This window comes from Athene noctua, chromosome 4 (assembly GCF_965140245.1).
Source record: "Athene noctua chromosome 4, bAthNoc1.hap1.1, whole genome shotgun sequence".
NCBI classification, from domain to species: domain Eukaryota; kingdom Metazoa; phylum Chordata; class Aves; order Strigiformes; family Strigidae; genus Athene; species Athene noctua.
This window is the reverse complement of record NC_134040.1, coordinates 56,693,581-56,717,317: the sequence shown is the minus strand read 5'-3', so window position 1 is coordinate 56,717,317 and position 23,737 is coordinate 56,693,581. Positions and strand designations below refer to the sequence as shown.

Genomic DNA, 23,737 nt, shown 5'->3' with positions numbered 1-23,737 from the left:
CCCTACGTGTAGAAGGGTGCAGGAGACATGGTGTGTCTGTCTGACCCTCTGCTAAAGGCATAGGGTCATTCTGCACTCACAAGACTAGCAACCATGTCATCTTCTTGGTGCTGGGGACCCAAACCCAGCTCAGCCTCCAGCTCCCTTGGGGTTTTACCATTTGCTCGCAGAGGAAGTTGGGAGAGAAGAGTTCACTTTCAGAGGAAAGAGGTCCCATCCTTAAGTACTTCAAAGGGCAAATGGAAGAGCTGGAAGCAGCTGAAAGACGGGTTAGTACGGTGTCTCCAGTCCACAGCAACTCTCTCAGGAGTTTTTTGGCTACAGTCTAAAACATCAAGAGCCCCTTGGGGTACTGTAAGCACGTCCAGCACTAGTTACTAAGCTAGATTGCATGACAGCATTTTAATCACAGAGGCCACAGAGCCAGGATTACATATCTAATGTCATGCCCTTAAGAGCTAAGTAGTGTTGGACTATAGCATTATGCACAGATGAGTGTCAGATGCAGTTTTGAATTTCTTGCCAGGATATCAATAACTGCTTTTTGCGATTTTATACTTTTCACTCATTTGGCTAAAGTCCATGTTTGCAGCCTCAAATCAGGCATTTCCTAATGGACAGAGCGAGGCTTTTCTTTGCCCCACTGGGAGACCTCACTGCACTAAGGACAACTCGAACAGGTACCTTCTCAAAGGGAAGCACCCCACTGTTCCCTCCAATGGAAATGGTGGCAGGATAGGACATTGGATTTCTTCTTAAGGGCTGTTCTAGGCTCTAATATTCTGTTTGTAACAGCCTGGCATTCATAATCCTCTGGGATAGTCAGGGTGGGCATTCTGCCCACGCCACTCCACATGCTCTGCTTGCATATATGTGTAAACTAAATTTTGTAGTGAAATTAATCAGATGCCATGAAGAATACAAAGAATAAATGATGAGAATCATCATTACCTTTACAGAAACTATGTTAAGATTACCGATTTAGCTGGCCCTCTGCAAGCTTATTTCAACTAGATTTCTTTTAAGAAAGTGAAAGTGTGCCATGGTGCACTTGGGTATCATCACCAAAGATGAGATTCAGAATTAGCACTCCTGTAACATACCACCCCTGAGTTGATCTAGAGAGTACACAGGCTTTTCTTAATATGAGCGCACACTGGCTTCGGTGGCATTGTATTCAACAAAGGTTTCTTCTTGTGACAGTCTCTGCACAAGACATCTCACACAAACCAGAAATAAGATCTCTTCTTCTTCTCAAGCTGCTTCATCTTTTCTTCTTACTCCTCCTTTGCCTTCATTTCATTTCTCCAGACAGAAGTGGAAAGTGAGGGAACCACTCTGTGATTTTTAATACAATACGCTTTAAGACGAAGCTGTGTTGGTGTCTACTCATGCCCACAGCCTCCAGACAGGGTCAGCATGGTCTTCGTAGCCTGGACTGCAAATTCACTTCCTTACCCCATGAAAATCCTTCACAGAGCTCCTTTGGAGGGTTTCCTCCAATTTTAATTCTTCCATTTCCCTAAACATCAGACATACCCTAGTCCCAAACAGCTGATTGATTTCTGTGGCAGTAGATTAAGTATTTTTTGATTGGGAATTATTTTTTTCCAGGCACAGTAGAACCTGGCCAGTTATTCTCCTTGCCCAGCCATGCAAGATGAAATGAGCTTGTCTAAGGCTGTAAGAAGGGAAGCTGTCCCCAGTCCTTTCTCTCCAGCCGTGGAGCCTGGTCCTGATTCAGCATGGGCTGTGAGCACACACGCCATGCCTGCTGTCTTCCAGCACAAAAATGAGCATGTGCTAATTTTACCTTGGAAGCCAATGGGATTTAAGCATATAGCATACATGCCCCATTGGCTCAACGAGTGCATCACAGCTTCTGGTCCTTTCAGCACGAGGAGGAAAACACTACACTGACCAGTGTAGACCCATAATATTTTCATGTAAACAATGCTTGCATGAGTCCCCAGGCTGTGTTATTTATGTCCTCAGAATTGCCAGCTCTACCGGAGGGGATCTGAGTGGTCTCAAATGGCAGTGTCTGGCCATCACAAGAATTAAATATTCCATTGTCACGCAGAGAATTGTTAGAGCTGTGCTCCAGTTGCAGAAGACTTTTTGTTAAGAAGACATAAAAATGCAACATTCCCTGCACCCTCGACAATTGAAAGGAAACACCCTATAAGATGCTGAGAGCCTACAACTGTCACTAGGTCAGCAATGAGGCTGCTTCTTGGTGTAATTAATATCCCCTTTTTGTTGCGAAAAAACCCCCAAACCACCCCTGTCAGTGGGAGGCTTTTACTCTGCTTTGTATTGGGGGCTGAATCTCAGGTTCATGGACCAGGACTCAGAAAAATGACCTGTGCTATGAAATGTCCTTCCCCACATCTTTTGCTCAGACTTACTGAGCCATAGCTGTTGACATGTGAGAATGGCTGTCGCCCTGATCGAGTCACACCGGCATTATTTGTCAGGGATGTTGCTGGTCACCCACTGATTACAAGTAAAGACTCTGACCTCCTGGCTCAGCCAGCATTTACAAGTACATAAAGTAGGACAAAGGTGTCCCTCAACATCCAAATAAACCATGAGAATAAAGCTGGACTGCATGTTGGTGTTAACAAAACACATGGAGTATTTTTATCTCTGGAAAGCTATTTCCTATTTGTAATACTACTTGAAACCGCTTCCAAATCTTCATTTGATGTAACTCATATTCATGTATTTTACGTGTCTTGTTTTCATTTTCCAAACATGTTTATTAAAAAATGTTCTCAGGGTAATGGCCCTTGTGGTAGGAATTTCTGTTTTGGGGGAAAAATACCAGAGTTGGAGGTTTTTGCCAGCAGGATGTGAAAGCTGAAGGAAATAACAATGACTGGGGCTAGAGATTTGTCACAGGGAGTTAGAACGCGAAAATTTACAGTCTGGCCATGAGACAGTCCAGGCTAAAGCCATGAATTTATAGGAAGCATTGCCAAAAGCTGGATATTATTATTTTAATCAAACTCTGTTTTACTTAAAAAAAAAAAAAAAAAAAAAAAAGAGAGAGAATTTCCAGAGACTTTGGCTACACAGATAGAGGAGAAAGGGCAGAAGAGCCACCTCTGTCTCCACTGCTCTTCCCATCCTGGCTGAGGAGTGGGAAGCATGCATGGCCTTCCCTGGAGAAATCATGGGAATTCAATCACCCCGAACCTCATAGGGAGAGTTCTTGCTTGCTTGGGAACTCCCCTCGCACTCAGCACTGCCAGCTCAGGCTCTGCTGACTTCAAAGAAGCACCAAACGGGCTGGGACCCACTCACACACCGACACACCATCCTCCAGCCTGGCAAGAAATTGCTTCATTCCTTAGCTCTGCATCCACCAAAGTGGGTGCAAGAATTTGTGACTCGGAAGGTTGACAACAACTGCATCAGTACGGGGCTTGTAGATTCCTGCTCCTCTCCAGATAATGCAGCCTTGAAAGTGCCTGGCAAGGATTTTCATAAAGGAAAGGCTTTATGCTCCTTTATGCTTGTATTGTCCCAGTGACCTTAATTGTTGGTGGAGTTTTTTTAATTGAATGAGAGAAGAGAGTTCCCTTCACTTTTGTCTTAACAGTACGAGGTCTGGATCTGCTGGAAAATTACTTGTGAGACCTCTGGATCTCTTATTTGCACAGAAGTAGCCACTTATATTTATTGCTTTACATATGGCCGCAATCCAGCAAATCACTCAAGCATGTGAATAACTTTAAGCATGGAAGTAGTCCCCTGTGAGCCAGTGGAACCACCACCACACTAAATATATATATCAAGTGATGAGCCCGGCTCCACCCTCGTGTTTTCCCGAGTGCTGCCATTTCTCCACACACACACCCAGCAGGCCGGGGGCTTGTTCCTCAGGTTCCTTTCCAATTGCTTAAATCTCGGCCGCAGATTTAAACCGTGGGCTGCATTGATTCCTGCACACTCATCGATCCTCGTCCGTGCCTGTCCACTGAGGCTGCGCGGCCCTGCGCTCCCCTCGGATTAAATGTTCTTTTTCCCCGTTAAACTGGAGAAAAATACATAACGAATTTGCAGGGGGAGCCTTGCTGAGTTTTATAGGACCTCGCTGCCCTATACGAGAATCTCTTCTTATCACACACATAGAGGCACAGTCGCCCTCGGGGGGCGGGAGCAGCAGGGACATCTGCGAGCCGCCCCACCTTAGCTGGCCCCGGGGGGGGAGAGGAGGGGCTCCAGCAGCCCTGGAGGTTTCAGGGCCGTTGTCTGGCCCGCTTGTTTTTCTCCCGCCCAGCAGTTCGGAGGGAGCGAGGCGGCCCCAGCGCCCCCGACGGCTGCGGCCGCCGCTACCTCGGGGGTCACCCCGCGGGACCCCGCTCAACTCCCGGGGAAGGGGGCGGGGGGAGAGGCCGCATCGCGCCCCCGGGACTGCCCGCACCCCTCGCCGGGCATGCGGGACAGGGGTTAGGACCGCAGACAACCGGCGGGATTTCAGGGGGAGGGAAAAGGAGGGGAGAGGAGGGGATGGCAAATACTCCGTGGCAGCGGTAAGACGTGAAGCCGAAAGCGCTAAGTGCATACCAGGATTTATAGGTGGACTTTACAGGACGTTTTACTACAACCTGGGAGAGGATTCATTTTTATACGTAGCATGTTACACCGCGGGGCCGCTCCACCCGGTTAATGTTCAACGCGGGCCGGGCTCGGCCGTGGGCACAAGCCCACGGCCAGGGAAGGGGCTGCGGCCGTGGGCCCCACTCCGCGCCCGTCCCCGCAGCGCCCAGCCCCCGGGGAGGCCGCGGGCTGCGTCTTGGCAGCGGAGGAGGTGGGGAGAAAACCTTAAAAAAAGGTCAAACGGAAGGAGAGGGTGGAAGGCGATCACGCACACACACCCTCCCCCGATCAGGCGTGGGTTTCAGCGATACGGTGGGTGCGTGGCCAGCTCCTGCGTGGCCGTGCAGGGCTGCCGCCGCCGGAGCATCCCTCTCATCGGCGGGCAGAGCTCAGCCCGCACAGCACTCTGTGTAATGTGTGTATGAATGTGTAACGTGTGTGGGGGGGTACGTGTGTTTATATCCATGTGTATGTGTGCGTATATAGATGCGGGCATAAATCTGAGACGCTTCCCCGCTGCACCCAGGCTCGGTGGGGAGCCCCGCTGGGCCGGGTCCTCTCCCACACTCGCACACGCACAGACACACACACACCCCGACACCCGCACACACAGGCACACACGGACACGGGGCTCACTCGGCTCCGTCCCCAGCGCCGCGCCCCGCCGCCCGGACAGGCGGCTGAGGCCGAAGAGCTCCCGGCTCATCCTCACCGCCGGAGCGAGGCACCCGCGGGCTCCGGCTCCTGGGTGGGCTGCTGGGTGTTTTGTGGCTTTCTTTTCTTTTTTTATTTTTTCTTCTCCCAGTTCTGGGCTGGCGGTCGGTCGCGGCCATCCTCCGCTCCCGACGGCGGGCTCCAGCCGCGCAAATCGCGCCGCTGGCCGCGGGGCTGGGCCCGGCTCAGCCCCCAGCTCCCCCCGGGGGCTCGGCTTTGCGGAGCCGCAGCCGCGCGGGGCTTTACCTGCCGTGCGGCCCGGCCGCCCGCTCCCCGCGTGGAGTCAGGCCCGGGCTCTTCCCGAGGCGGTGCCGCGGGGGGTGGCCCGTCCCCACCTGGTCCCGCCGCTTTCCGCCCGTGGGTCAGGAGTCCGTGAGGCCCCCGCTCGCTGCCACCGCCGGGGCTGCGCCGCAGGAGGTGCCGGACGGGGGCTGGTGGCGGCCTCGAGAGGGGCCGGTGTCCCCCCCCCATCCCCCCCCCCGGTCAGGACAGGCACAAGCCCGCCCTCCGAGAAGGCAGGACCATCGCCGTTCCCGCTTTGGCGGCGGCAGCGTTTGCTCTGCCCGGCCTGGCTCCGCGGCGGCGGGAGCGACCCGCGCTGCCCACCGCGCCCCCGTCGCAACCCCTCGGGGCAGGCGGGGGGTGGGGTGTCGCAGCTACAAGGGAGAAAGCGAGCCAACAAGCCCCCCTCGTCCCCGGATCAAGCAAGGGGGAAAATCGGCCCGCGCCGGCAGACCCGGGCTCACCGGGCGGGCAGCGCGGAGCTCCCTGCGCCGCTGCGGAGGGGCGCGGAGCGTCGGCTCGGACCTGTCTGCTCCAGCCCCGCGGAGCCGTCCGGCACAAGCGGGGCCCGAGCTCGCGAAAAGCGGCCTCAGACGCCTTTTTTTTTTTTTTTTTCTTAAAAACAAACAAACAAAAAAATCCACCTCGCCGCTAAAAATTTAGAAGTCAGGGTTTCTTTTATTTCCTCTCTTTTCTTCTCTGAAAGATGCAGGCGACCGGAGAAATTAATTCCAAAAGGGGTTCGCATTTAGAAAACTTCAGGTTTAGCAATCAATTAGGCCGGCATTGTACGGAGCTCCGAAGGTGTAAATCCTTCCAAGTTCCTGGATTATTGACTGTGACTGTGTACCAGGTGCATAACATTCAGAGCTACGCATCTGTAACACGCGTACCAAAGCAGGCATTTAGCAAGGTAAATCGCCTGCCCCGAAAGCACCTAGGTACGAGCGCCAGGACGCCCCGAGCCGGTCCCCTGCCCCCTCTCCTTGGCTTGAAGCGGGGTGTGCGACCCCCCGCCCCACTCGCGCACCCCCCGCAACCCTTTCCGCGCCCGCGCAGCGCTGCCCGCCCAGCCGGCGGGGGCCAGCGGGCTGCGAACCTGCCCGCGCCCGCCCCACAACGCGGCTTTCTGAAAAAAAAACAACAAAACCCAACAACTTCCCCGGGCTCAGATGTCAACTTTTTCCCAAGGAAGTTCTTTCCCTCCAAAAATGCTAATGAATAGCGTAAGGGGGGGGGGGGGGGAATCTTTTATTTTATAGGCATAAACAAATGTACAGGTATTTAAAGATCGGTATGGAGCTATTTGGGGAAGGCACACGCGTATGAGCGTACACGTAGGTAGAAACAATGCAAAGAGAGGACGGCGGGAGTGCTCAGAAAATGACCCCAAGGCGATCTATCGATATCTACGGTTAATTTCGCCCCTTGCGAGACGCGCCGGTCCGACCGCCGGGGCCCTGCGCCCGCCGCCGGGGTTCAAAGTGCGGGAAGGCACCGTCCGACAACAAAAGAGCCGAGCCGAGCCGAGCCGGGCCACGGCCCCGGGGGTCCCGCCGGCAGGGAGAGGGCCCCCCGGGCCGCCGAGGGACCCCGCGCTCCCCGGCTGGAAGGGGGACCCGCTCCCGCCGCCACAGCCCCGGGGGGCGGCGGGGCTGTGGATCGGGCTGTGGATAGGGATGTGGATTGGGATGTGGATTGGGATGTGGATTGGGAAGCAGACGGCGCTGGCCGCTCGCACGCCCGGCGCGGGGGGCCGCGCAGCAGGCGGCCCGGAGCGGCCTTCCCCGGGGCCGGGAGGGGCCGGGGGGGTGCGAGCCCGTTGTTTAACCCCTCTCCCCCCCCGCCTCTTCAAATAGATATTTTGAAAATTCCCCATTTCGTTGTGGCTTTTTCCTCCCCTCCCCACGGCCTCCATTGTTCCAGGTTCCCACTGCCACCGCCGATAAGGGGAAGGAAAGCCCCCGAAAAAAAACAAAACCAACCCACAAAAAACCACCACCACAGAAAAAGAAAAAACACGACCCAAGATTTTGATTTACGACCTAATCAAAACATTGTATCTTTGGTCAAGTGGCGCAGAAAAATGATGACCCTCAAGGCTTCAGCTAGGGGGAGAAAGAGAAATTCAGATTACACTCGGAGTGATTTATGTCCTCTCTGAGCGGTCACGTTGATTTTTCATCGTTTGAGCCATTACACAGTAGAGTGGAAAACTCTGATCCTTTTTTTTTTTTTTTTTTTTTTTTGTCCGGAAACGGTATATATTATTCTTCTAAACGTATATGTCTATACTATATATTTTATATATATTCTTTCTCCACGCACACACATATTCTAAATATATACACGGACATTTTATAGATATATATACATGAGAGGACTATAAATAACCAGTGCCACCGAGAAGAAACGAGAGCCGAAAAGAGCGTGTAAAATACCGTGCCGATACCCGCAGCGATCCACTCGCTGATTTCCAAGCCCGTCCCGCCGAGAGGGCTTGGGCAGAAAAGCACCCGCGTTTCTCCGGCTTCCCCGATCCCCGAGGGGGGTTCCCGGGCTGCCAGCCCCTTGCCGGCTCGCCCCCAGACCTTCCGCCCGCAGCCCAACAAGGAGGAGGAAGAGGAGGAGGAGGAGGAAGGGGACATTTTTGGAAGCCCCTGGCACTCACCCGGGAGAGGTGTTGACACGATGCGGAAAAACCGAGGGGAGCGGCGTTGGGTCGGGGCGGCGGAGAGGCCGGGCACGCCGCGGGGGGGGGCCGCCCGCCTTCCCCCCGCCCCAAGCACGGAGGCTCTCTCGCTCCACCGACCCCCTGGCAACAACACACGGAGGAAAAGAAAACAGAAAAACGTGTTGGTTTTTTTTTTTAAAAAAAAAGGGGGGGGGGGCAAGGGGGCAAGGGAGGAACAAAAAAAAAGATGAGGAACAAAAAAAAGAAAATAAAAGTGAAGAGAGGGGAAAAGTAGGGGCTGGGGCCTGCCCACGCTGCAAACAGGAACACAAGGGGGAACCCCTCTTTTGGGTGGGGGAAGAGTTTTCCCCGTGGGAAAGAGCAGGGCGCTGACCTCTCCCTTCTCCCTCTCTTCTCCGCGCCTCTCCCCGTCTCACCGCTGGTGGTGGGGGGAAGCCCGGGAGGGGGCGAGGACTCACAAAAGCTCAATCTGCGCGCTCGCGGAGCCCTCGCCCACCCTCGGTGTCCCCCGGCGGCTCCTCCCGGCCTCACAAAAGCGCGCAAGGAGCGCGCAAAGGCCGCGCAAGGGGCAAGCTGAGTTTCCTGCCTGGCGGCCCCTGCACACCTCGCCAGTTTACGCATCTGCGGAATTTCTTGCTATATCGCCATTCCCGTCGGGTCCTGCCGCCGCTCCCCCCGCCAGCCCCTCCTTGCCCGCCCGGGGTGTGAGCAGATGGGAGGGCCGAGCAGCAATTCATCTTGATTTGTTTCAATTGTCCGGCGATGGCAAAGTTATAATCCTGTATAATTTCACGAACAAGCAGGTTGAGAATGAATGGGTCGGTATTATTTAAAACAAAACACACGAGAGCACGACCTTTCCCTTCAACGACGTGTTGCAGCACGAAGTCGCAGGAAACTCGGGGCTAACCTCTCAACCCCCGCGCTCCGCGGGACTGCGGTTATTTGGGCTGCTCTTTGTTTCTCTTCATGTCTGAAAGGGGGATTTGGAAATAGAAATGTAATATTACATGAAGGATTTCCCCGCCGAAGGGAAAAGGTGAGCTCAAGGAGCGGCAAAGGGGACAGATTATTTTGAACAGGAGCAGTTTGTTTGCAAAGTGGCTTTTCTCCCCCCCCCCCTTTTTTTTTTTTTTTTCCTTTTTCTTTCCCACCCCCTCTTCTTTAATGTAATAAAAGCTTCCTTCACAGCGGGAGAAATTTATGCTCGAGATACAGCAACTTTGTGACTGGTAATTCTCGAGGCCAGCAATGTCAAATAATCCATTTTCTCGGGGCTGCGAAGGGGAATAAAGGGATCCTGCTGCACTGAAGGCAGCATGTCCAAACTCCGCTTTGCTCTAGCATGCAACGTTAGCGCGAGGGATTTTTTTTTTTTTTAACATGAAAAAAAATGCCAGCATTTATTTGTATTGCAATAAAAAGTACTGCCCTGTGCTTCCAGAGAACGAGATCTGGTGTCAACGATCAGTCAATCAGTGCAGACTAGTTACCGCTGCGCAGCTTGGCTCAGTAAATAAAAATCCAGACAAAACTGTATGCTGTATATTTTACTCCCATGAAATAAAACACATTTTTTTTTCATGTTTGCTGAAAAGTAAAACAATAATATTGTACGAAATGTTATACACAGGGCATGTTTTACATTGCAATATCAGAAACATCATTGCATCCACCAGAGGTACTATTCTAAAACTGATATTCACACAATGGTTGGGGTTTTTTTAATAATTATATGTTAGAAACATACAGTGTTGCATTTAGTATATACATTCCCTTGCTCGCAAGCGAAAAAATCCTAATCGCTTCTGTGTAACATGCTTTATTTTAAAGCCTAACCTTTTTAAAAACACTGTTGTGATATTACTAACAACTGCTTTTATAAAATTAATTTGACATTTCGATATATATACATCCTTTCAGTCATTTTTATGTTAACAATGCTAAACTTAAAAAATAACAAGCTTATAGTAACATTAAAATGTCATATCATATCCAGTCAAACATTTGTCCATATATATATATATATATGTCCTTGTAACTGTTGAAATACTCTTAGTGAAAGAAAGATCTCAGAATCTGTAGGAGGTCCTTTGAAAACAAAGGAACTATCTTATTTCAGTGGTTTCCTCTTTTTTCCCCCCTCTCTCTTTCTCTCTGATTTTTCCACCTTTCTCTTTCTCTCTAGTGCCCATTACTTTCTAGCATAATTCTCAGTCTCTGCGGGAAATGGGGAGGGATTCCCATGCAGTGTTTCCTACTTGGGTGTCTCACACGGGTCTGTCCACCGCGTACTGGCAAGCGCTCAGGTTGGAAGCGGGGTTCTGCACACTGGCATAGCCAAAACTGGAGTGCTGCTTGGCTTTAAGTCTCAGACTCGCCAAGCTCGAGTTACATGTGTCCCTATAAACATACGGAGGTGTTGGAGGAGCATAAGGACAGGCTGGCGTTGGCACTGCAGAATTCAGGGAGGGATTGCTCAAGTTGTTCAAGTTATTCAGGCTGTTGAGGCTGGAGCCAGGGACCCCGGTGACTGCAGAGGGTACCATGCTTGAAGACATACTCATGGAGGAGATGGAGTTTGGAGGGGAGAACATGCTCTGAGAAGACAGAGGGTTGACATTCATGGAGTTGAAGAACGGAAAGCTTTTGGTGGAGAGGGAAGCGGAGGTCAGGCCCTTGGCTGCCCAGTTGTTGTATGAGTAGCCGGGGTACATGTCGTCGTAGGGCTGCATGAGGCCGTTAAACTGTGGACCAAAGCCGTTTTTGCAAAGCTCGGCTTGCTGGTTCCTTTCTCTCTTTCTCCATTTGGCTCTGCGGTTCTTGAACCAAACCTTTGGAAACGGGGGGGGGAGAGGGGGGGAGATGCGAGATGCCAGTTAGTCAGGAACCACCACCACCACCGCAGCCCCTCGCGAGCTCTTGGGGCAACAGCCAAGCATGTCCGTGCAGACACACACACACATATCGAAAAGAAGTGTGCGTACATATATATACAAACATATATAGGTTCGTCTCCTCCTCTGCAGAGCCTTGCGCTGGGCCGAGGCAGCGATGTGCTGCCGGGGCCGCCGAGCATCCCCCGGGCCCCTGTGCCGCCGGGGTTCAGCAAGGCAGACCCGCGGCCGCGCTATTTCCACCCCCCCATCCCCCCAATTTGCGATGCTCTAATTCGTGCCACCGAGCCCAACGCTTCCTTGTCTTCCCCCACCACCACCGCCGCGTTTCTCTTTCTTTTTTTCCCCGTCCTTCCTTGGCTTGTTCCGCACTGGAGCCATCCAGGGGAAATACAAAAGTGTAAAAGCGAGGGCGAAACGCCTGGAAACCCGCGGAATTTTAAGGCGATGTTTCCTATTATGAGGAAGGAGGGGGAAGCCAGCAACTAATAAATCCTTGCCTCAGTTTGTTAAAGCTACAAGTTCCTTCTGCACGAAAGCTTCCAGAGCCGAAAACCACTTTCTAAACAAACTTGTTCGACTGCTCTTTGCCGAAAAAAAAAAAAAAAAAAAAAAAAAAGGGGGGGGGGAGAGAAGAGAAAAAGATCACCATTTAACAACGTGCTAAATGAGATCTAAGGACCCTCCCTGCAGACAATGGGGAAAACGTGCCCTCTCCCAATCCACATCTGGGTGTCTGCCCCGCCGGGCAGCCGCCGGCAGCAGCCTCACGGTGTGGATTGGAGCCGCCGCGGGGTGTTTGCAGGAGCCCCCCCCGCCACGCCGGGCAGGGGCCGCGAGGGCACCACGGGGACGGGCCCCGTCTGGCGGCCCCGCTCCCCCCGAAACCAGCCCCCCGCTCCCCGCAAAAGCCGCGCCGCGACCGACACCGCTCCGCGCTGCGGCGAGGCCCCGGCCGGGCCCCGCTCCCCGCCGCGACCGGTTCTCGCCGTCTCGCTTTCCTCAAGCGACCGCGGGGAGAGGATTTATAGGCGTTTCCGAAAATCTGGGGTTTCGGCCAGTTTGGGGGCTTTTTAGGGTGTTTTTTACACCACGCCACCCTCCCCACCACCCCCCCCGCGCGACGTTTGCACGCGAGCAGGATCCGGCCTCGGTATCTGCAGCGCCGTGATGGTCCCATAAATCTCAGAGGGGGGAAAGGGCGGAGAGAGACGCTTGTCGAATTGTGAAACCAAGAGAAAGAGAAAATGCAAGGAAGGGCACGTCGGGAGCGCCTCGGACTGAAGTAAAAGCCCTTGTGTATTTTACATCTTTTTCTCATTAGAGGCAGCGCAGGTTGCAGCCTGTTCCAAGTTGCTTTCTTGGCTAATGTTTTCATTAGCGTTTCGATCAAAAGGAGCAGGACGCATTGCGCGGCGAGGGCGAAACGTGCAGCAAACCATATTCCGGAGAGAGAGAGAGAGATCCCAATCTCTCTGGCTTTGACAGAAATGTCCTGCTCTGCCCTGCTTTTGTGCAAATGCTCTGAAGTTTGCATACAAACCGAAATCGAAAGCAGCTGCGAACATTTCAGCCCTCCTACCCTTCCACCCCAACACCCCCCCCACGGCCCACCCCCGCCCTTTCCCCGACCCCCGCTGCTCGGAGCCGGGGTGTCGTGGGGGACTCACCCTAACCCTGGCCTCGGTGAGGTTGGTCCAGACGGCGATCTCCTCCCGGGTGGACATGTCCGGGTAGCGATTCCGCTGGAAGGTGGCCTCCAGCTCCTGCAGCTGTTGGCTGGTGAAGTGAGTCCGCTGCCGCCGCTGCCTCTTCTTCTTGGAGGGGTCCTCGGGCCCCGCATCCTCGTTCTTGCTTTGCTGGCTCTTATCTTTCTCTGTAAGGGGGGGTGGGGGGGACGGGACGGACGGACACAAAAAACAACAAGGCGGAAAACGAGGGCGCCTCAGCCTCCGAAGCCTCCTCCCCAGCGGCTGCCGAAGGGCTGGTGCCCAGCGCTGCCGCGTCCCGCAGCCTGTCCCCGGCGCGGCTCGGCGGGGTAATGATTAACCCACGCCGGCCTCCCGCCGCCGCGGCCCCTCCGCGCCCCGCGGGCACCCGCGGGAGGCTCCTTCCGGGGCCACAGCCACCGCCGGGGCAGCGGGACGGAGCCGCCTCTCCGCACGCCAGTTTTTCGCCTATCGATAGATGCAAGTTTTCCGCCTGGCTACATCCATATTATTCTCCCATCTGCACACGTGTAACCCCTATTATTTCCCTGTCTATACCCATATTATTCGCCTGTCTTTATCGTGCTATTCCTCTGCCTGCATCCGTATTATTCGCCCACCTGTACCCACATCATTCGCCCATCTGTATCTACATCGTGCGTCTACCTATACCCGCATTATTTGTCAGTCTACACCCATACTGCTCGTCCGTCTATTCCCATATTGCTCCTCCGTCTGTATCTACATCATTCGTCGATGTGTAGCCACACCATTCGCCCATCTGTGTCCCCATTATTCGCCCGCCGGTGTACATGCGGTTCGCCCATCCTTACGCATGTCATTATTGTCTTCCTGTACGCCGGCACACAGACACCGCACGCGAAAAAAACCCACGAAAGGGGTCTCGGCTCGGGGCTGGGCCGGGCCGGGGCAAGGCAGGGGGCGCCCGGCGAGCGGGGGTCCCTGCCGCTCGCCCCTTCTTACCTGCGGCCTCGGGGCTGGAGGTGTCGGAGATGGTGTGCACCTCCAGCCGGTGCTTGGCGGACTCCAGGGAGGAGCGCGCCTGCCCCGGCGCCAGCGCCGTCGCCATGGCCAGCGGGGGCTGGTGGTGGTGGCAAGATGATGAAGAGGAGGAGGAGGAAGGTGAGGAGGAGCACAGCTTATTCCCGGCTCCCAGGCGCTCCAGGCTTAACGGGTCCTTCATGCAGTTCATCGGCAAAAGGACGCCAAAGTCTACGTGCGCGCCTGGGGGGTCGATGGGAGGAGGTGTGCGTGTGTCTGTAGGTGTCGGTACGTGTAGGAGGGTCGGCGCGGCGCCCCCTCCGCGGGCGCGGAGCAGCCCCGCGGCTCCGGGGGGGGTGGGTCAGGACTGCTGGGCGGGGAGCCGCGGCGGGGCGGGCGGCGCTCGTCTAGCGCCCGGGCGGCACGGCGAGCCCAGAAGCCCCCGCCGCCCGGGGGGCCGCGGCGGCGGCGACAGGCGAGCGGGCGAGTCCGGTCCTGCAAGAGCCGTCACGGCGACACGGCTGCTCCCCGGCCGGCGGCCCCCGGCCCGCCGCGGGGCTCCGCGGGGCGGGGGCGGCGAGGCGCGGCGGCGCTCCGCGGGGCGCTCCTCTCCGCTGCCCGCGCATGGACCCGCGCCGCGCCGCGGCCGGCCCCGCACCGCACCAGCTCAGCCGCTTCCCTCTTGGCCTGACATCTTAAACCGGCGGCGGCCTTCCCCGCGCCGGCACGTCACCCGCCCCGCCCCGCCCCGCCCCGCCCCCGCCCGCGCCACGCCCCCCGCCACGCCCCGCCCGCGGGAGCACACACACCCCCCCGGAAAAAAAAAAAAAAAAAAGCAGCTCGCGTTTTCCTCCCGCTTTGCCCCGCGGGTGGGACCCGAGCCCGGCCTCCGCCGGGCGCCCCGTCGGGGCGGCTCCGGGCACGCCCGTCCCTCTCCGCGCTGCCTTACGCACCCGCGGACCCGCGGGGGTGAGGAGCGGGAAGCTCGGCGCGGGCAGAGGCGTTGCAGCACGGAGGAAGTAAGCGAGGAAGCCCCAGCCCCGATTCCCTCGTTATGGAGGAGGTGGAAAACAGGCGGGAGGCGGGGTGCGGCCGGTTAGACGGCGGGTCGCTGACGGGTAACAGCGATCGTCGCAGTCACCACTACGACAACGACAACTAAACACGATTGACAACACCAACCACCCCTCTGCGGCGCGGCTACGGGAAGCTTCACATCACACTCAGAGGAGTAAGGAAGAACGTGCAGCTCCCGAGCACTTGTAATCCCCGCGCCCGCCGGCTGTCTTGTCTCCCCCTGCCTGCACAGAAGGCGGAGAAAACGGGGAGAAAATCCTCCCGCCGGCACTGCCATTCCCGTCGCCTCCTTGCAGCCGGGTTCCCAATAGCGAGCTCCCCAGGAGGATTTTCCACCCCGCTTTTACCCCTTATTCGCGCCGCGATGCGCAGGGACCGGTCCCCGTCTCGGCGGGGACCCGCGGGGACCGTCCCGCCTCCCGGTGGGGCGCCCGCAGCAGCCCCCGAACCCACGCCCGCGAAAGCCGTTTGCAGAGTTTGGCCAAGCCCCGGGCCGGGCCGGGCTCCGGCACGCAAATCTCTCGCCCACGGCCTCCCGATCAAGCCCCCTGCGGGGTTTGGGGGCAGGAATTGACCCCTCGCCCGCGGGCAGCGGCAGCAGAGGGGCGGACTGCGCTGTCCGGCGGTCCCCGCTCACGGGCCCGCTTATAGCGCGGGGGAGAGGCTGCTGTGGACCCGGGTGTCGCTGGAGGAAGGAGGAGCAGGGCCGCTCCCAGCGGGTCTAACGCGGGGGCAGGTTGCCCTCCCGTGTTGGCCAAGGACCCCCCGGGGCAGAGGAGCCTTTCCCCGAGCCCTGCCCCTGGGGAGCCGCGGTCCTGTTGGGGATGGGGAGCCCGAGGGAGCCCTGGCGCGGAAAAGCCATTTGCGCCTCTATCTTCACGGTCACGGTCATCGAAAAGTTACCGAAAACTTCCCCTTGAAGTGGCCCTCCACACCCACACCGCAGCGCCCACACTTTTCTGTATCCCGCTGCTTTCCCCCCGTCCCCCCCGTCCCCCCCCTCGCAAGGATCTTTCCCAGCCGCTGATGCTCGTTCGCGGTACGTATCATCCCTCGCAATCTTACTTATCGCTAAATTATACATATTACTTTCGCAGCCTGTTAGTAAAGAAGGTTAAATTAATTTACATTCTGCTCATTATCTGGTGTTTAAATGACGTGTTTTTATCCCTGAGATTTGGCAAAGAATCTCTTTCCTCAGACCCCACAGCGTTTCGACGGAGACAATGCTCTTACATTTGTAGTGGATTTTAATCTGATAAGACTCTAATTTGCTTAAGTCTTTTAAATAGGGGGTTTAAAATGATTCTAGCCGTTTTCTTATTGAATTTCCTCTAATTCCCCCAAGATCATAAAGTATATGTGTAAAGTAAATATTTCCTCCCTTTGCACCGGCAGCAGATGACCTATAACTAAGTCAATATGAATCCAGCTCCATTCTGCACAATTTGTTTACCAATCATATCCCCGTTTCTTCTTAACCTCTCGCTACCTCCTTGGTCCTGCACCCAGAATTCCCCCCCCCCCCTCCCCCCTTTTCCCCACTCCGGGACCGCGCCAAGGCCGCGGGCGCGGAGCTTCCCCGGCCCCGGCGAGCGGGCGCGGCCTCGGCCTCACTGCGAGGGGCGCTGGGAGGTGGCCCTGCCCTTCTCGAGCCCCCACGTCGGGGTTGTAAGACCCCTGCAAAGCCCCGGGGAGGGGGAGCCGGAGGGAGAAGGGTTACGGTGGTATCCCCCCTCCGGTTTTAATTTTTTTTTTCAACGGGGCAATGCAGCCCTCCCGCAGATGAGCCCTTTCCCCCTCCCTTTCCTTTTCTGTTTTTGCATTCGTTTATTTTTAGTTAGTCTGGGGCAACGCTAGCTTCTTCCGCCGGGACTCGAAACGAAAAGTCCCTCCTGGCTGCGCGGCGCAGAGCGCTTTTTCCGCGCTTTGTGCGCTTGCAGGGCGCAGCGCCGGTGCCCGCCCCGCCACGGCCCGCTCTGTCCCGGGTGCCGGCTCGCTCCCCCCGGGGAAAGGAAGGGAAGGGAAGAGGAGGAACAGGGCCCTGGCACCTCACCGCCCTCTCACACCTTCCCCAGCGCCAGCCCCGCGTCCCCCAGCCCAGCCGGGATGTCCCCGCGTCCCCAAAGCGGGGCACAGCACCGGCCCGGGCCCCAGCAGCCCGGAGGGAGAGGGCGCCGGCGTTTCCTTACATGCCTTTGATTAAAACTCCCCCACTGCGGGCAGGAGGGGAGCTACCACGCAGCATTAGTTGTCATGGTGACCATAAATCACGTAAATCCAAAAATACCCACCTATAATCTGAGATGAAGCTTTTATTTCCCGAGTGAAATAATATTTTAAAAGCTGTCAGCCAACCGAAAAACAACCTAATTGTAGTCACCCAAGTAATATATTAGCGGTAAAGGTTTCAATTAAAATGTCAAAAGTGTTTTTTAATTTTTTTTTTTTTCCTTCCTTTTTTTCCCTGCTTGCAAGCTCCCATCCTTTTCGCTTTCGGGTCCCGGCCGCGAAGCCGCCCCGGCCGGCTCACCCGCGTAGCGACTGTCAGCGTCTGTGTGCGCGGGGCTGCCACCCCCCCAAAAAAACCCTCTATTTGGGGGAATTCCCCCCTTTCCCTGTCGCCCGGGGCTACAGGGCTCGCCGAGGACGCGCTCCGGTGGGCTGGAGGGCATCCACCGGCGGCGAAAAATGGGGAACTGGCACTGCTTCCCCACCCTGCTCCACCTTCTGCATCTCCTTTTTAATTAATTTTGTGGGTTTAGTTGTTGTTTTGGTTTGGTGTTTCGTTTGATTTTGGGGGTTTGTTTGGTTTTTTTTTTTTTTTTTTTTTTTTTTTTTTCCGAGGGTGTTTCTCGACCTCCCGCTCCCGCCGGCGGAGCTGACGGCCCGGATTCCCCGGTGCCGGCCGCGGTGCGGGAGGCGGGCGGGCCGGGAGCGGGGCCGCTCGGCTGGGGGTGCCAGGGCGGGTGTCCAGACCTACTGCGGGTATTTATTTTCCCACTTTTCCTTTATCTCCTTACGGGATCGTTGTTTCTAGGCGTAATACTCTCCTAAATGGATAAATCGGTTCTTATGCAGAGTCTCCAGCTAGTCCTGTCGTCTTTTACCTCTGGCTTGTTGTCTTTCGCCTATCTCGGATTACCGGGTATTCTCCTCGATGAAGAGCCATTAATTACCCATTCAGTCAATATTAGGAAGACTACAGAGCTTTTTACATAGGATTAAGAAGACATCAGATTGTTCCGTTAGTATATTCCTACTCACGAATAAGCTTTCGTTATACATTTAGTTTTCCCTGGAGTGAGGCTAACAACTGCTGCATATATTATTCGCAGACGACGACGGCGACGGAGTGGTGTGTGTGTGTGTGTGTGTGTGTGTGTGTTAGAAATGATATATCCGAAGCGCAATAAATAACTTTTAATTTACGCTCGGCGGGGGGCTGCGGAAAGGGGCGCGCAGCTTCGCTGGCGCCGCGCAGGGGCAGCGCACCGGCGGAGTGCCTCCTCCCCGGCCAGCGGAGACCCCGACTCCACCGCTCGGGTCACAACTGCGGGGACAAATTTGGCCCGGTTATGTGGCGGGGAGGGTGCCGCTCAGCTCTGCCCCTCCGGCTCCGCCTCGGCCCCCCCCCTCGCCCGCTCCCTCCCGCAGGGGCGGAGGCTGCGCGCCAGCCTCGGCCCGGGGCTCAAAAAAGGCGCCGGGGACCTTTTTTTTTGCTTTGCACGCTGCCGTGTCTTCAGCTGATCTGGACCGAGAGCTAAATCAGCGTTGTTTTTTGGGGGATTGCTTTTGAAAAAGAGATGTTAAATTACGGAATATTCAGACCGAATCATTATTTGGGGTGGGGGGTTGTTTGGTTGGGGTTTTTTGTTGTTGTTTTTTTTTTGTTTGTTTGTTTGGTTTTTTTAAAGAGTTGAAATAATCAATTCGTGATGCTGAATGACGATATAAGGTGGAATGTAACTTCAACGTTTTATGTTGGAGGCTGCTGTTTCACCAATACCCAGATTATCGATTATAAGAAAGGTTTCCTTAAGTAGAATTGAGCGCTAACACATTTTGTGTATATATATATATGTATACACACACAGAGACATATGTATACACGCACACAAATAGTTTAAGCATCTTCCCGCCCTGCATAAAAATTATTCGAATAAACCCACCAGCAACCATTTACGCGTGCTGTGGGGCCGTCGAAGCGTGTGCTAAAGTTTTCCTGATTTTGTAGGGCTGATCACGCAGCAGCAATTTTCCCGTCTCTCTGGGTAAACATGACACCCGTCGGGCTGCGTTTGACACTCCAGGCTGCAGTAATGATTTCGTACTTTCTCATTTTCCTTTCCCCGTTTCTTACGGGGCGACTCTCCCTCCCCGCTCTCCCTTCGCGCCCGTGTCGTTTTGGAGCGTCTCCTACTGAATTTCGTTTTCTCCTTTCACAGGAGCTTCGATTTGACCAAACATCCGCATTTTTTACTATTACCAAAGCTGCTAGATAGCGATTACCCTCCTTGTGCCCACCGATGGTGCCTAACTCACGAAATTACCTGACCGCCCTCGTAATTTCCGAAACTGAACTCTGACGGGAGGGGGGGGGGGGGGGGGGCAAACAAACCCCATCTCCACTTCGCCACCTCCCACCCAGCCCGCCCCAAGGACCAGGCTTTTTGCGAGGTAAATCCCATAAAACACGACGTCCTGGCGGTCAGGCAAGGCAAAAATCAACAAGCCCCGCGCGATTAAAAGCAAATCAAAGCCAAGACCCAACAAAGCCCGCCCGAGTCGCGGCAAAACGCCCGTGGTTTCCACGATTCGCAGAGAGTCGCCCGAGCAGCTCCGGGCGTCTCAGGATTTGCCATTAACCATCGCACGGAGACACGGGCTGGGGCTGCACACAGGGACCATTCCCACATCTGCAGGGATATCTCCGCATCCGCGGTCGCCCGCGATTCCCTGCCCCGTAAATGGGAAGGTTTTAACGGCCAGGCAACCCCGCGTTGCTTCTTCGGCTCAGACTTATATTTTAATTAATGGCATTAGAGGTGTTTAGATAGCAATTTCCCCTGCAGCCCGACGAGTAAAAAGCAGACCGGCTGATACGGTAACGAGGCAGGAAATTTTGCGTGTATTACAATAATCCGGGTTCATAATTGATGGTTAAGAAAATAACCATTTGTTTCTCGGCAGAGGAAGTAAAAGTTACCGTGTCAGGGAGCATATGTGGATATTACTTTTATAAATACTTAGTCGAATAAAGCTGACTTGGAAGGGCTCATAAATTTATTATATCAGAAAGGTCCCTACTTTCCCATTAGATCGTGCTAAGGGCTTTGATTAAGACCACCTGTTCGTCGGGAGGAAAAGGCAGGAGAGGGTAGAAAGGCCTTTCTTATTTGCAAACCATATATAAAGCAATGTCACCCTTCCTTTCCACATTATTTAACACTTATTACTGGCCGAGGGAAAAAGTGCCAGACCCCGGCAAAGCCTATTTGTGCACAATTTAATATCATGTATGTTTCCGGGATTAAAAATTATCGGCTCGTAATACCTTCGCGTTTGGAATTACCCCGGATTTTGCTCGCTAACCTTCCTTTAGCCTAAGCGTTTCTTCTTCTAGGGGTTTTGATGTCCAGCTAGCAAATCCTGCTTAAAGTCTCCAGGGGAGGGTGAACTCGGGAAGGGGATGTGGCTTCTCCTGAAATCACTGGGTGTTATTTGAGAAACAGCGAGCTGTTTGGCCAAACAGGGTTAATACAGTATTCTTACAAGGAAGTGTTTAACCACGAGACCAGGAATACGTGCATTATTAATTCACTCTAGTTTCCTGTATTATTAATTCAGGTTAATATATTTTATTTAAACAAAATTACGTTTATCTTGGATTAAACAGTCTCTCGAAATACAGAGCGCTTGTTTTCTTCTTTGTAATATGTTTGCATTGCTGTTTTGCTTTACCACCCCTCGGGCTCGGCTACCAGACCCCCTGAAAGGGGCAGGGGGAAAGGAGGCAGGAGCTCACTCTGCCTGCAGACGAGGCGCTGCGGGGGTGCCTGCCTCTGGGGGCAGGAGAGGGCTGGCGGCTTGTTTACAGGCAGCGGGGGTGTCAAAAAATAGAAAATAAAAATAAATACGAGAGCGACGCTGCGGGTATCTGAGAGGCGCGCTGACAGCGATGATTTTTCGGGGGTGGTGGTGGAGGGGGTGTGAGGACGCGGTGGCGGCGGGTGTTAGTGCGCGCCTGCAGCCGCGGGGGTGTCCGCGCACCCCCCTTTTCCCGTTCCCCGCGGCCGCGCATCTTGCGGCGCAAGTGGCGCCCGGGAGCTCCGCCGGCCAGCAGGGGGCGCCCTGGCGCCGCTCAGGCGGGCCCGGCCCGGCGCGGAGCTGCCGCCCGCCCCCCCCCCCCCCGGCTGCGCGGCCCGCGGAGGGGCGCGGAGGGGCCGCCGCTTACCATTGGCGCTGGGGGGCGGCCGGCCGAAGAGTTTGCTGCCGGCGGGCTCCCTGCGGCCCTCCGGCGCCTCGCTGAGCTCCCCCTTTTTGACGTCCGCCTCCTTGGAGAAAAGACACTCGACGGCGGCGGGCTGTACCCCTGGGGACGGGTGGGGACACACACACACACGGACAGGGGAGAGGCGGTCAGCGCCCGCTGCTGCGCACCCCTCGGCGGAGGCGGCGCCGCTTCCCGGGGACTGCCCCGCCTGGCTCCGCACCCGCGCACCGCACCGCACCGCCCGGCAGCGCGGTCGCTGAGCCTCCGGCCCGGCGGGAGATGGTTTCTCTTACCTAGCTGAACACAGGCAGAGACAAGTTTGCGGCAGTTGGACTCCATTACCCGTTATCTGCAAAAGATGAAGGCATCGGAGTTTTAAAACAGTTATTCGGAGTGAGAAAAATCAATGGGGGGAAAAAAAAAAAGAAAAAAAAAAGAAACCCAGCCGCCTGGCAGCCACGTCGTAGCGATGCCGGGGGGACCCCCACCTTTCCCCAGCGATCTCCGCACGGAGCCCCCTCTCCCCGCCTCAACTTCGGGTCCCACCCGAGTCACCCCACGGGACAGGCGCAGATCCCCGGGCGGGTTCGCAGCCCGTCGGCCTCCCTCCGCCCCTCGCTATTTGGAGACGTGGAGGAGAGTCCCCTAACGTCGCGGCCGCGCTCTGCTCCGGGACACCGCCGTCCCGGTCCCATGGGTGTGGTGGGGCAGCGGGTACCGGCAGCCGGGCCCCTGAGCGGCGGGAGTTGCGCGGCCGCGGCTGAGCCCGCCGAGGCCCCGCTCCCCGGCTGCGCCTTCGCGCTCCCCGGCCGCCGCCGGCGCCTCCCCCGGCCTGAGAGGTCGGGCAGTAAAATCACAGGATTAGTGCCTGATTGAGATGTCTGTTCGTGAGATATTACAAAATTCATTATCACAGCTCTCTACTAACTCGATATGAAGTAACACAGATGGGATTTTATTAGTCCAGGCTTCAAATGTTTACTTATGATAATTTCGGGGGAAATTTGCATGTCACCATCATTTCGGTAATCTTTCTTCTTCTTCTGCGCCTCTTTTTTAATGTCTGAACCGGGTGCATTATTAGCTGGTGCTTAGAAATGCGGCCGCCTGGAGCCGAGGCACGTTTGGGCTGAGCCGCGCCAGCCGCAGCGCCCGCCGCGGGGGGGGTGGGGGAAGGAATGGAATTTAAAAAAAGAAAAAAAAAAGGGGGGGGGAAAGAGAGGGGAAATGGGGGAAGGTGCGGTTCTCGGGGGTCCTCCGGGTCTCGTTGTGACACGGCGGTTTCTATTCAAAGCCGAAGACACGCCGGAGAGAAACTCTGCTCCTCCAGCAGCCGGGCCTAGCAGAGGAGCTCTGCCTAAATTAATCGGGAAGGCGATTAAGAGAACTTCAAATCTTCGCCGACGGTCCTTAAATCGGGATAGGTCTCCGTCAAGATTAGTCCTGCATGACAAATTCAGCTGCCCTCCCCCGCCGCCTGCCTCGATGGCTGATTTATCTCACGAGTGGAGACACACAGCTCCCCCCACGCACACGCACCGCCACCGAGGGGAAGTTTTTCCTCTCTCCTGAATCGCCGGTCTCCTCAGAGAAAAGTGCCTTTCCCGGACGGATTATTACTCCTTCCTCGCTCTCAGCTGCCCGGACTGCTCCGTCCCTTTCTCCTTTCCATATCCTCTTTTAATTTTTGTCGCAAACCACATCGCAGCGCGGGGCCAAGGGGAGTGAGAAGCATTTTCCTATTGTCTGCGGCCCGGCGACTCAAACGAAAGCAACTTGCTCTTCCACTCCCATCTCTCCGAGCGCTCGCAATTAAGTCCCTGGGCACCTCCGCGCACTGCCAGCCCCCGCAAGGGCACCGCGCTCCGAGCTCTCCCTCCTCCGCGGCTTGCTGGGCCCGCTCAGCAGCAACCTGCTCGGAGCACTCCGGCTACAACCCCTGCAGGGCGCGGACGAAAAAGCCGGGTCACGCAGGAGTTTTTGGGGTCCTTACCGGTATCTATCGCTATTCTTTCAGGGAGGAAACCAAACCAAACCAACAAAAAAACCCCAACCAACCAAACCCACCCCCCCAGCCCCCCAAAGACAAAACCCCTGGCGAATAGCTCAGCAACGCCCGAAATACTGAGATCCGTGATTTCGGTGGGAGGTTTTTTGTCAGAGGCCGGCGGCCGCTGCCGGTGGCTCTCGAACGAAAAGGCGGGCTCCGTGCGGGGCCTACCGCTCCGCGGAGCCCGCAGGGCCCCGCCGCTCC

At 55.7% G+C, this 23,737-nt stretch overlaps 1 protein-coding gene across 3 annotated transcripts; it reads right to left on the bottom strand.

Moving 5' to 3' along the window:
• Positions 1–9,845: 9,845 nt before the first annotated feature.
• On the bottom strand, positions 9,846–21,822 carry PITX2 (paired like homeodomain 2). 3 transcript variants are annotated; one of them, XM_074903967.1, is made up of 4 exons: positions 21,777–21,822; positions 21,445–21,582; positions 12,870–13,075; positions 9,846–11,136 (listed from the first exon to the last, which is right to left on the bottom strand). In XM_074903967.1, exons 1-4 carry the CDS (start codon positions 21,820–21,822, stop codon positions 10,573–10,575), a joined length of 954 nt encoding a protein of 317 aa, XP_074760068.1. In that variant the 3' UTR covers positions 9,846–10,572. The 3 variants fall into 3 exon arrangements, with proteins under 3 accessions (XP_074760068.1, XP_074760069.1, XP_074760067.1); XM_074903968.1 differs by lacking the exon at positions 21,445–21,582; XM_074903966.1 differs by lacking the exons at positions 21,445–21,582; positions 21,777–21,822 and adding an exon at positions 13,893–14,162.
• Between the last annotated feature and the right edge of the window lie 1,915 nt (positions 21,823–23,737).